The sequence below is a fragment of the Sarcophilus harrisii genome, chromosome 4 (assembly GCF_902635505.1).
Source record: "Sarcophilus harrisii chromosome 4, mSarHar1.11, whole genome shotgun sequence".
Lineage (NCBI taxonomy): Eukaryota > Metazoa > Chordata > Mammalia > Dasyuromorphia > Dasyuridae > Sarcophilus > Sarcophilus harrisii.
In genome coordinates this window covers 265009943-265021926 of record NC_045429.1, presented here as the reverse complement: position 1 = coordinate 265021926, position 11984 = coordinate 265009943, and the positions used below count along the sequence as shown (strand labels likewise).

The 11984-nt window shown below is 40.9% G+C and overlaps 1 protein-coding gene across 6 annotated transcripts in view; it reads left to right on the top strand.

The window, feature by feature from the left end:
- The first annotated feature begins 1201 nt into the window (after positions 1-1201).
- The window catches only part of TDRD6 (tudor domain containing 6), a 115099-nt gene continuing 104316 nt past the window's right edge, over positions 1202-11984 (top strand). For 3 of the 6 annotated variants that reach the window (XR_004233681.1, XR_004233680.1, XM_031964748.1), the window contains exons 1-3: positions 1347-7808; positions 8930-9054; positions 9615-9704. Coding sequence is in view for 3 of the 6 variants with exons in the window: in XM_031964748.1 (XP_031820608.1) it covers positions 1754-7808; positions 8930-9054; positions 9615-9704 (6270 nt within the window). In the remaining 3 variants the exon portion in view is untranslated. Of the gene's footprint in view, positions 1311-1346; positions 7809-8929; positions 9055-9614; positions 9705-10738; positions 10803-11287; positions 11938-11984 lie in introns of those variants that run through there. The other 3 variants (XM_031964747.1, XM_031964749.1, XR_004233682.1) reach the window with 3 other exon arrangements.

The following is an 11984-nucleotide window of genomic DNA, read 5'->3' as shown; positions in this document are numbered from 1 at the left end:
TATACAAAGTCTCCTGCTGAATGCTGGAGTAAAAGCGTTGTATTGTTGTTCACTTATGTCTGATTATTCTCCGCCCCCTTGAGATTTTCTTAGCAAAGATACTGGTGTAGTTTGCCATTTCCTTATCCAGCTCATTTTACAGAAAAGGAAACTGAGGCAAACAGGGTTAAGTGACTTGTCTAGGGTCACACAACTGGGAAATGTTTAAGATTGAATTTGAATTTAGGAAAAGGTGTTTTCCTGATGCCAGGCCTGGTACTCTGTGCACTACAGTGCCATCTAAGTGGTTCAGTTTTCTCACCTACAAAATGAGAGAATTGTAAAAATCAATGATTTTTGAGGTCCCAAGTTCTCTCCTTCATATCTAGGTTCTCCTAAGTGCTACCTGTGTAACCTTAATTTAACCTTGTGGATTAAATTAATTTCCTCCTCTGATTACATGAATTTCTGCAATTAAAAAATGAAACATTTGGACTAGATGGCTTGTAAAGCATTTCCAATTCTAATTCTAAATCCTATAAGTCTGGTCCTTAATGCTTTTTTTTTTTTTCTGGACTTGAAATTTCCCCCTTTTCTGGAGAAGTTCTTGAAATAGTCCAAATCTGTGGAGGCCTATTTCTCAAAAGCCTTTCCCAAATGGTATTTGTTCCAAGTTGAATTGAAGTTCCTTGAGGACAGGGACTATTTAAGTTTTTGTTTTTGTTTTTATTCTTTGTATCTCTAGGATCTAGCACATATGTTAGTGCCTGACAGATAACAGACCCTTGATGTTTAAATATTGGTAAGTCCTGCCACAGCTTCTGTTCTACCCTTTCTGAACCGACATGCATTGATTATTCATCCCCATTTATCCCCAATAATAAAACTGATGCTCGAGAACAGTGAAAGGTTGCCCTAGGTTACCAGACTTGTAAGTGGCAGGAGCCTAACCAGAACTCAAATATTCTGATCCTCAGTCCTAAAATTCTCTAGGCTGGTAGTGCATATTTTGGTGGGTTACTCCTAAATCGCACGCACCCATCCCACTCCCCAGAAGCTTGTCAGCGCCCCCTAGTTGAGAGGCCTATATACCCTCACCCCCCCAACCCAAGCCCGCCTTCCACAGAACTCAGTTCTCCACTCTCCTTCCCCCTACTCGCCAGTCTCCAGCCCTCCCCTCCCCCCTCCGCAGGGCGCACGGGCCAATCACGTCTCCGCACACGCGCCTGCCGGAAGCCAGGTACTCATTCACGCCCGGACTCCCGCACTATATAAAAGGCTGCAGGGGCCGGAGCGGTTAGTCTGCGTTCTAGCAGTTCAGTTCACAGCAGGTGTGCAACTGCGGGGGCTGGGGGTGGGGGACGGGCGCGGGGGTTCGGGGGCGCGGGAGGGCGACTCGCGAGAAGGCTACCTGGGGCAGGCGCGGGGGTAGGTGAGGAGAGGCGCGAGGGAAGCGGTTCCCCGTCGGTTTTTAAACAAGTTTTACTTTCTCTGCTTTTGGTTTTAGGTCGCCCACTGGCCGTCGAGGTTCGCGGCGCGTTCTTCCCGGGGACTTGGTCGTCTGAGGACCCAACTCAGCGCGTGTTCTACCCAGTGTCCAGGGACTGCGGGTATTGGGGGAAGTCTACAGGGGGAGAAGCCGGGTTCCCAGTTCTGAGACTCCGATTGCCGACCGCCCTCGCCTCCGGCCCTCCCTCTCCGTCCTCGGCTCCTTCACCTTCCTTCTCGGGCTTCTCCTTCTTCGCCTCGTCTCGTTTTGCTTCCCGCCTTTACCATGTGCTCCACACCCGGCCTGCCCAGCCCTGGCGCCCCCATTACGCTGCGTGTCTCCTTCGTGGACGTGCACCCGGAGGTGATCCCCGTGCAGCTGTGGGGGCTGGTGGGCGACCGGCGGGAGGAATACGTGCGCCTGGGCCACGACATTCAGATGGCCGCGGCAGCGGTGGCGGCCCGGACCCGGGTGATGTCGGCTGCCAGTCCTGGTGAGCTGTGCCTCGTGCAGCTGGGGCCCCGCTGGCATCGCTGCCGCGTGGTCAGCCGTCAAGCACAGGAGTGCAGGGTCTTCCTCCTGGACGAAGGTCGCACAGTCACGGCCAACTCGGCAGCCCTGGCCCCGGGCCGCAACGAGTTCTTCCACCTGCCGTCTGAGGTGCTGGGCTGCGTGCTGACCGGCCTGGTGCCGCTGGGAGGAGGTGGAGGCGGGGAGCCCCAGCAGTGGTCCCGCGGCGCGGTGGATTTCCTTGGCCATCTCCAGGGCAAGGAGATACAGGGCCGGGTGCAGGATGTGCTGCTTCCCCAGCGCCTGGTGTTGCTGGAGGTGCCCACCGTGTTTCAGCAAATGCAGGACCTGGGCCTAGCCCGACAGGTGCCTGACAGTCTCTTTCGATCCCTGCTGAAGCGCTACATCAACGCAGCAGGGGCCTCGGTGCTTCTCCCTCGGGCCCTGCCCAAGCAGGAACCGCCGCAGCTCTTGGATTACTTCTACCCCCAGCTGCAGCTGGGTGTCACGGAGCCCGTGGTGGTGACCCAGGTGTGCCACCCTCACCGTATCCACTGCCAGCTCCGCAGCCTTTCTCAGGAGATCCGCCGGCTGTCTGACAGCATGGCCCATGCCTATCGGGCCACAGGTACCGGGGATGAAAGTGGGAGAAGCAGCAGCTGGGAGGAGAGGGAGGAGAATCCTGACAAGCCCGGCTCCCCTTGCGCTGCTTGTGGCCTGGACGGACAGTGGTACCGTGCGCAGCTGTTGGAGAATTTTCGACCTCAGCGCTGTGCCCAAGTGCTACATGTAGACTATGGGAGGAAAGAGCTAGTGAGCTGTGGTAGTCTGAGATATTTGCTTCCTGAATATTTTCGAATGCCAGTTGTTACCTATCCCTGTGCCTTGTATGGACTCTGGGATGGTGGACGAGGCTGGTCTCGTTCCCAAGTAGGAGACCTCAAGGCCCTGATCCTAGGTCAGGCAGTGAATGCCAAAATTGAATTTTATAGTTCCTTTGAACACGTGTATTATGTTACCTTATATGGAGAGGACGGGATTAATCTCAACTGTGCTTTCGGGGTCCAGGCCTGCTGTCTGGCGGACAGACTTCTCCAGAGCCCTGGCCTGGAAGAAGAGGATGGGAAGGAGGAATCTGATACTGAGGAGGGGATGGAAGATGACCTGTCCTCCCCAGCCCTGAAAACTGTGCGCCTGAAGGCTAATTCTTTCTATGATGCCCAGGTGGAATTTGTTAAAGATCCCTCAGAGTTTTGGATCAGATTGAGAAAACACATTGGCCCCTTTGGCAAGTTAGTGAGGAGTATGTGTAACTTCTACTCATCGAGAAAGGTGGATGGGTTAGCCCTGCAGCCTGTGCCTGACCATCTCTGCTGTGCCAAGTGGAAAGAGCATGGGTATTATAGGGCTGTAGTCACTAGATTGGTGGGGGACAAAAGTGTGGAGGTGCACTTGGTAGATCGTGGCAATACAGAGACAGTGGGTTTTTATGATGTAAAAATGCTGCTTCCCCAGTTCAGGCAGCTCCCAGCAGTGGCACTGAAGTGCTGTCTAGCTGATATCTGGCCCCTAGGGGAAAGTTGGAGCCGAGAAGCAATTTCCTATTTCAAAAAAACAGTGCTGCACAAGGAGTTGGTCATTCATGTTCTTGATAAGCAGGATAGCCAGTATGTCATTGAAATTCTTGATGAATCAAGGATGGGGGAAGAAAATGTAAGCAAATTGATTGCCCAGGCTGGATATGCCAAATATCAAGAATTTGAGATGACTGACATCAGGCCACCGACCCATTCCCCAGGGCAAATTCCACATCAATTAAGTGCTGACTGTAACAGAATGTCTTCTGCCAAGAAAGTTGGAATAGGACAGTGGGGAAAGAAAGATGACAAGCCTCCAGTTTCAGAGGTTGTGACTGACAGAACAATTGTTACAAAAAGCTCTTTCAATGAATCGGTTGTGCAGGCAACAGAGAAAACTAGAAATATGCCCATCTATTCTCCGCTAGTACAAAATTATTTGGAAATTAAGCCGGCCTCTCCCTGTAAAGGTCAGTTAGAAGTTGGGAGCACAGTAGAAGTCAAAGTGTCATATGTTGAAAGCCCTGGATATTTCTGGTGTCAGCTGACCAGAAACCTCCAAGGTCTCAGAACCCTAATGTGTAAAATTCAGGATTTTTGCAAGAATTCTGCAACTCCATACCAGGGAATCAGTCCAGCTTGCTTGGCGAAGCGTACTATTAATGGGAAATGGTCCAGAGCTTTGATTATTAATGGAACTCCTTCTGCTGACAATGCCAAAGTAATATTTGTTGACTATGGAAATAAAGAGGTAGTCCCTATGAAGAATATCTGTTCAATCAATGATGAATTTATAAAGTTAAAGGCTCAAGCTTTTAGATGCAGCCTTTACAATTTAATTCAACCAGCTGGTCAGAATCCCTTTGTTTGGGATGAAAGAGCAATCCGAGCTTTTAAAGAATTTGTAGATAATGCCTGGGAAGATAATCTGGAGTTGAAATGCACAATTTTTGCCCTTGCAGCAATAAATAATAAAGAACTCTTTAATGTGGTAGACTTACTAACTCCTTTTCAAAGTGCTTGCCGCTACCTAACAGAAATTGGGTTTGCACGACAAGTTAGACTTCAGAAACCTCTAGCGTCCTCCATGCAACTCCATTCCTACTATTATTCCACACATGACATCAAAATTGGAAGTGAAGAAGCTGTTTTTGTAACACATGTTGATGGACCTTGGACCTTTTATTGCCAGCTTGCAAGGAGTTCAGGTGTGCTAGAGCAGTTGTCGAGTGATATTTGTCGATTAAGCAAAGTCTTACAGCATTCAAAAACATCTTCCGCAAGTCCTGGGATCTTGTGCCTTGCAAAATATAGTGACCAGAATTGGTATAGAGGAATAGTTACAGGCAAAGAACCAAACAAAGTTTTTTTTGTTGACTTTGGGAATGTTCATGTGGTTACAAATGAAGATTTGCTTCCCATTCCAGGTGATGCCTATGATCTATTACTTTTGCCCATGCAAGCTGTGAAATGTTCTTTGTCTGATGTCTATGATAATACTCCTAAAGAAATTGCAGGTTGGTTTGAAGAGGCTGTACTAGACAAATCGCTGAAGGCTTTAGTTGTAGCAAAAGATCCAGATGGAAGGTTGATTATTGAATTGTATGATGGTAGTGTTCAGATTAATGCTAAAATAAATGAGAAGTTGGGTTTACTAGGTTACAAAGGGCCAAAGAAATTAGAAAATGAAGAGTTGCTCTCTTCAGCTGAAACCCTTAAAGAAGTAAAAAATGAAAACAGGAAATTACTTGCTGGACATTCCAGCAAAACAGCAAACAAATTATGCACATCCGAGATCCAGGGAGAATCATGCAAACCTAAAATCAGTTTAGCATGTAAGGAATTAAAAAACTTACAAAGTTCAACCAAGGTAGGCTTGTTAACTCATTATCAGGAATCTGTGGGAAATCAACATAATCAAGTATCCCACCTACCTGATAAAATAGAGAATCCTGTTCAGCCTTCTGCACATGTCTCAGAGAGGAATAAGGACTTACTGCTTAAATTTTGTGATCTGCCTCAAAAAAGTATTGTGCCTGGTTTTAAAACTAAGGTATATGTTTCCCATATTAATGATCTAACAGACTTTTATATTCAACTAGCTGATGATGAGGATGAACTTGCAAGTATTTCAGAGAAGTTAAATGATGATAAAATAAGAGGTGAATGTTTTGCTGGACAACCTCTGAAAAAAGGAGACTTGATATGTGCAGTTTTTCCAGAGGATGACTTAAGGTATCGGGCTGTGGTCAAAGAGCAGTCTGGTGACCTTGTCACTGTACAATTCATAGACTATGGGAACACTTCAGTGGTCAATGTTAGCAAACTAAGCAGACTTCAGAAAGTTAATGCCTTAGTTCCAGGGATGAGCATTCACTGTACCCTGGGTGGGCTTCATATCCTGCCGACCAAAAACCAATGTCAAGAGCTTTACTTTTCAGAGAGAACAGGTGAGGCTCAGATAAATTGTGAATTTGTCATGAAATCTGAAGATAAGTGGGATGTTTTGCTTACAGATGAACAGGGTGTAATATCAGAAGATATGATAAGCAAATTTATATCTAGTTCAAAATCAACTTCTACCCAGTTAAATACAGCTACCAATCCAGAGACTCTATCAGACCCCCCTCCTCCTCCTCCTCCCCCTCCTCCCCCTCCTCCCCCTCCTCCTCCTCCTCCTCCACCTCCTCCTCCTCCCCCCCTCCTTCGTCTCCCTCCTCTTCCTCTTATTCCCCTTCCTCTTCCCCCTGAGGAATCAGGAGATCCTGGCAAAACAAATGTTAAATTACTCAACTGGTATCTTCCAGAAGTAAATAAGATAAAAGTCTATGCTACTGTGATTGATGGACCAGAGTATTTTTGGTGTCAGTTTGCTGACACAAAAGTCCTTGACTGCTTGGATCCCCAGGTACAGGCTGCAGGGGAACATGCAGCAGTCTGTGCAGACTGCATTTCAGTTATTCAGTCAGGTGTGGTCTGTATTGTTAAATACAGTGAAGATGGACGTTTTTATAGGGGACTTGTTACTGATGTGCTAGATGGAGACCTCATATCAGTCAGGCTTGTGGACTTCGGAAATGCTGTAAATTTTGGCAGAAATGCCCTTTGGAATATCCCTGGCAACCTCCTGAATGTTAATATGCAGTGCTTCCCCTGTTGTCTATCAGGGTATAATGTTTTAGAAGGTGTATGTTCTTTTGAAGAAAATGACTATTTTTATGAAATAGCTACAGAAGGAGTTTTAGAGCTTACTATTTTAGAGATCAAAAAGGATGTCTGTGATATCCCACTGGCAGTGGTTCAATTAAAGTATGAAGGTGAAAACCTTAATGAGAAAATGCTGAAATTTTCTAGTCAATTCCGTAAAGCTGATAAGGAATTCCCAAAGACTTCATGTGAAAACAAACTGAGGGAAGCAGATACTCCCATGCCTCTTAATATTGATGGTGGAAGTAAACCTAACAAAGTTGCACAAGATGGCTTGCTGTTTGTGGAATCACCAGGAGATATTTTCCGTGCAAGCAGTGGATTAAACCATGATGAAACCAAGCCAAGTCCTGTATTTGAAAGTGAAGCCATCACTGCTTTTGTACCTGCAATGGGGCAACCTAGCAAAGGCAACACTGGAGATATTAGGGAAAAGTGCTCTTTGGCTGAAACTCTCAAGTTTGATAGTAACAAAAACCTGATTACGGGATTGGAAACTCTGCTGCCACGGATTGAGACAAAGGAAATATTAGAATTGAATTCCCTTGAAGTACCCTTCTCGCTGGAAGAATCAAAAGAATTCTTGGAATTGGAGTCCATTGAATTACAGCTTTCCATAACTGGTGAGGAGGCCAAAGAGATGGACCTGGAACCTCCCATGGTCCAGATTTCCCAAGGATGTGACTCAAAAATGACCCTGGAACAATTTACAGCACAACTCTCAAATGATTCTAAATCGGAACAGCTAGAACTAGAACCTCCAATAGCACCTCTGTCTCTAGATAAAGAGACTCATCCCTTTTCAAAGACAAGTCAGAAGTCTCAGGAAACTCTGTGTCCAGAGGACTCTGGAGAACCAAATCACCTAAAACCCTTTGGCAGATGCAAAATGCATTCCAAAACAGAGACTGCACATAACTTGTACAAAGAAGTGTTTACTGAGTACAAAAATAGACTTGCTGTTGAGTCTTTGACTCATTTGCTCCCTGAAGAAGAAATAAAGACAGAAGAAAACCATGGGAATGCTTTAACAGACCATGCTACAGGTATGATATTTTTTCCCCTTCCTCACTACTTTTTATTGAAATTAGTGATATATATATCTGCATATATATGTATATGTAATTTATTCTTTCAGAGACTGAATTTCTTAAAGTAGAAAGTACTGAATCTCAAAGGATTTATTATTTTTTCCCTCTTAAATGTGTGTGGAAGACACAAAAATGATAGATCCATAAGTATGGGAGCAGAAGGATGGACAGGATTTGTTTGAACTATCTTATATAAGCTAACTTATTCCTAATAAAATAAAATTAATTTTATCTTAATTTCTAAAGATGGGTTATTAACCCTCTCCAATAGCTTGATCCATTATCATATCAGAATGTATATTTATTTGTTTAGTTATAAAGATATTTTAAAAGTGCTTAAAGTATTTCCTTTATACATTAATGGGCAAAGACTCAATTTTCTGAATCAGTAATTTTTAAATTTCTCAAGTGTTATGGTGTCCTAAATATTTGACATGTTGATAATAGCCTCATTTTATACTAACAATAATCTTTAACATATTTCCTCATTCTTTATTGACTTTCAAATTGTTTAGGCCAAACTCTGGTGTTTTTAGATTTCTTATGAACTTAGAGAGTCCAGATTTGTTTTAGAGAACTTCTCCTGAATTAAAGTAAATAATTTTTAAAAATATAAAAAATATTGAAGACCGAAACATAAACACTATAAAATTTAAAACTCTTCATCCTTTCCTATAAGATAATCTTATCTGCCATTTTCTGCTCTGGTTAGGCTGGTGGCATGTTTATAGAAAACAGCAAACATCTATCATTTTCATTTGGATTTTTAAAGTGCTAAGATAGCATACTCCTATCCTCTGATTGGCTCTTTGGTGACAATTCTCTCATTGTGACCAAAAGGTGAGGAAAAGATATCAATGACTGATGGGAGAGTAAAAATAGAAGTGGGAGGGGAAAGAAAAAAAGTCACTGATTCTAACTAAAAAACAAAACAAAACCCATTTTAAATTAGCAAATAGTAAACACCAGGGATAGAGTAAAGGAAGTTTTGGAAAAATGCTTTTGAAAGATGGGATATAAAGAATTCAGGAAGGAAGGTATGGTCAAGAAAGATTAACTCTTTTTGAATTTTATAGCTCAAATTGAGAATACCTATACTCTAGAAGGATTCACCATTGGTTCGAAATGTGTTGTCTGGTCAAGCCTAAAGAATACATGGTCTGAGTGTCAGATTTTGGAAATAGCTGATGAAGGTACCAAGGTAAATTGTATTTGAGTATTTCATATTAAGTAATTATCGTGATGTTAAGAAAAATTAAATGATATTAAAAGAAAGAATTTTATAGAGGACTTCTTTCCGTAGAAAATGTCTTGTTATATAGTACATGGAATAAGATCAGAACCTATTTTTCAGGCTGACTGTGCTAGCACAGCTACCCTAAAATGGCTTTAAGAAGTTTCTCTAACAATAAAGTTTTTATTTTATTCTTGCTTTCCTGATACTAAAGGGGAAAAAAATCATTTTCAGGGTCTTTACATTGTCTGATATATTCATACAGTGGTAAAAAATACAACCAAAAAAATTTCCCTTAGCATTTCATTTCTTTTACATGGAATATGGCCCGTTAATCTCACCAAAATAGCATATTTTGCATTAATAAGAAATTAGAGTCTTAAATAAATCAATTCCTCCTTGTAAATTAGCCATACTAAACATTTTAAAGTTTGAATCTGATCATGAGTCTGTTTTCATATAGTTGAAATTTTCATTTCAGTGATAGTCTTTTTCTCTTAAAAAAAAAAAATTGTTATTTCTCTAAGGTTCTGAACCTTTCAAATGGTATGGAAGAAATAGTGAACCCAGAAAATGTCTGGAATGGAATACCTAAATTGAATAACAGTCCATCTGAGGTATGGAATTATAAGATTCTATTGTTGTAAGGTTATCTGGAAGTGCTCTAACAATACATTAAAGTATTTCATGTTACCTCTATTTCTTAAGCGTCATACTTTAGTCCTCAGGCTTGGGTTAGTAAATTGAATATAATCTAAAACTGTTACACTATATAGATCATTATAAAGTAAATCTCGAAAGCAAAATTGACTTTAGAAAACTGATGTTCTGAATGTCTAAAGTAGTAACTCTTGGTTTTACTAAACAAGTTTGTTGTCTAACTCCTTAAACCAAATGAGTGCTCAATACATTTGGAAACAAAGCTTGAAGGAAACATATAACTAACCAAGGAGAAAATTTGGTGAGATACAATACCTGGGGATATGGCTTAGGTTGACTAATCTCTTCAACCCCACTCTGAAGAAAAAAAAATTCTATCAGCAAATAGATGGGTTTCTCAATTTCTGTCTGTGTAATATATAGTTTGAGTTATATTAACCCATTCAAAATGGGTTGTCTTGACACTTCATCACATTAAAATTTTACAAGTTTTATTTTTTAAAATCTTCAGTATTAAGCAAAGGCACTGTATTAACTATTTTTGACATGTCATCTCATGGGAGAGTTTTGGCAATATTTCACATTTAGGGTAAAAGTGTGTTTTTAAGAAGTTTATCTGATGTGTATACTCGAATCTCCATTGACTTATTAATTTAAAGTTCACCTTTTTAGGGAGAGACAGTACTTGTATTTCTTTGCCCTCTTGAAATCTGTTATACCTTTGTATGTAGTTCTCTCTGCCTAATCTCACCATAATTCTTTAAACTAGACCCTAAAAAAAGGCAGTTCAATTCTGCTAAATTGGATATGAGTTTAATTTTTAAAAAATGGAGGAGTTGAAAACTATTCTTTAAACTCATTTTAATCTTGTCAGGTGTTTTGTATCCTTTTTCTTTTCTTGTTTCTTTCCTTTACCCTACCCTCCACCCCTCATCTTATTTTAGTCACTTTGTATCAGTGTGGGTAGTAACCCTGGGCTTTCTTTTGGTAGGGTGTATATCAAGCATTGGAAAAAGATTTTTACTTAAACTCAACAGATGACACTGCTATTAAAGGTAATTAACTTTGAGACACAGATTTTGAGTGGTAATCTTAAACACAGCTCATAAACCTTTGCCTTCAAGGAAAAGCTTAAAATGGTTAGTTTTCTTGGTTTTAATACTACAGAGTAACTATATTAGTCAAAATGCCTTAAATAGTAACCAGGTATGTTTGGGCTACCTGCTCTTGGTGATTGTTAGTCACAAAGGAGAAAGGACATTAAGTTGATTGAGAATGATGGATAGGTAATTTGAGTAGTTGACCTTGGGAAATTTTTGTGTGTACTGGCTTATTCTCAAAAGACACAGTCAGATTCATATAAATCTTAATGATTTTTTATCTATCTCACATCCTCAAAATTGCCACAAAGATTAAAAGCAAATGGAACATACACTAGTTCTTTTTAATTCCTGAAATTAAAATAATTTGTCCCTAGTTTTGATCTAGGAATGAAACAGCTTCTGTACAAATAATATTTTCTCTGTTTCTGCTTTCTCAGCTTTAGGCTTTACCCCTCTGGTTTTAGAAAAACGATCTGGAGGTGATTTAAATGTGGAGCCTTAGATGTTGCCCAGAAATCATGAAATAGTTCCTGAATGTGTGACATCTTGTTTACAAGATTCAGATCGGCAGAAAAATTGTGGGTTCATATTCTCAAGAAGAACTTGTCATTTTGGAAAATGATTTAAAAAAAAACTTAACAAATCTCAGGTTGAATATATCTATGGTATTTTGTGGTGCTATCTATGTAAATAAAGAATTTGCAACATCTCTCTTTAAATCTGAATAATAGTCTTACCTTTGACATGGAATATTTATGTCTTCCATATTAGTCAAAATTCAGAAAGTGAATATATGTAAATATAGTATATAAATTAGGGGAAAAAATCTTTGACAGAAATGCTATACATGACCTGTGTATATTATGTGATGCTCACTACTTCAGAAGGATCTCATTTGTTAGTAATAGCTCTACTTTGTTTAAAAGTTTTGTCTTTCCTTTCTGGTGAATAAATAATTGACCACTTGTTTGAATTTGAGTATGTATAACATGACAAAACTGAATAAAATTTACCCTTTAAAGATGGTGGTTGTGTAGGTTGCGTTTTTAAAAAAAATCTTTAATTAAGGATATATTTAGAGAAATAAGTGGGTTTGGTCATTTGATATTTCACTTGTTCCAAAACTATCCTATC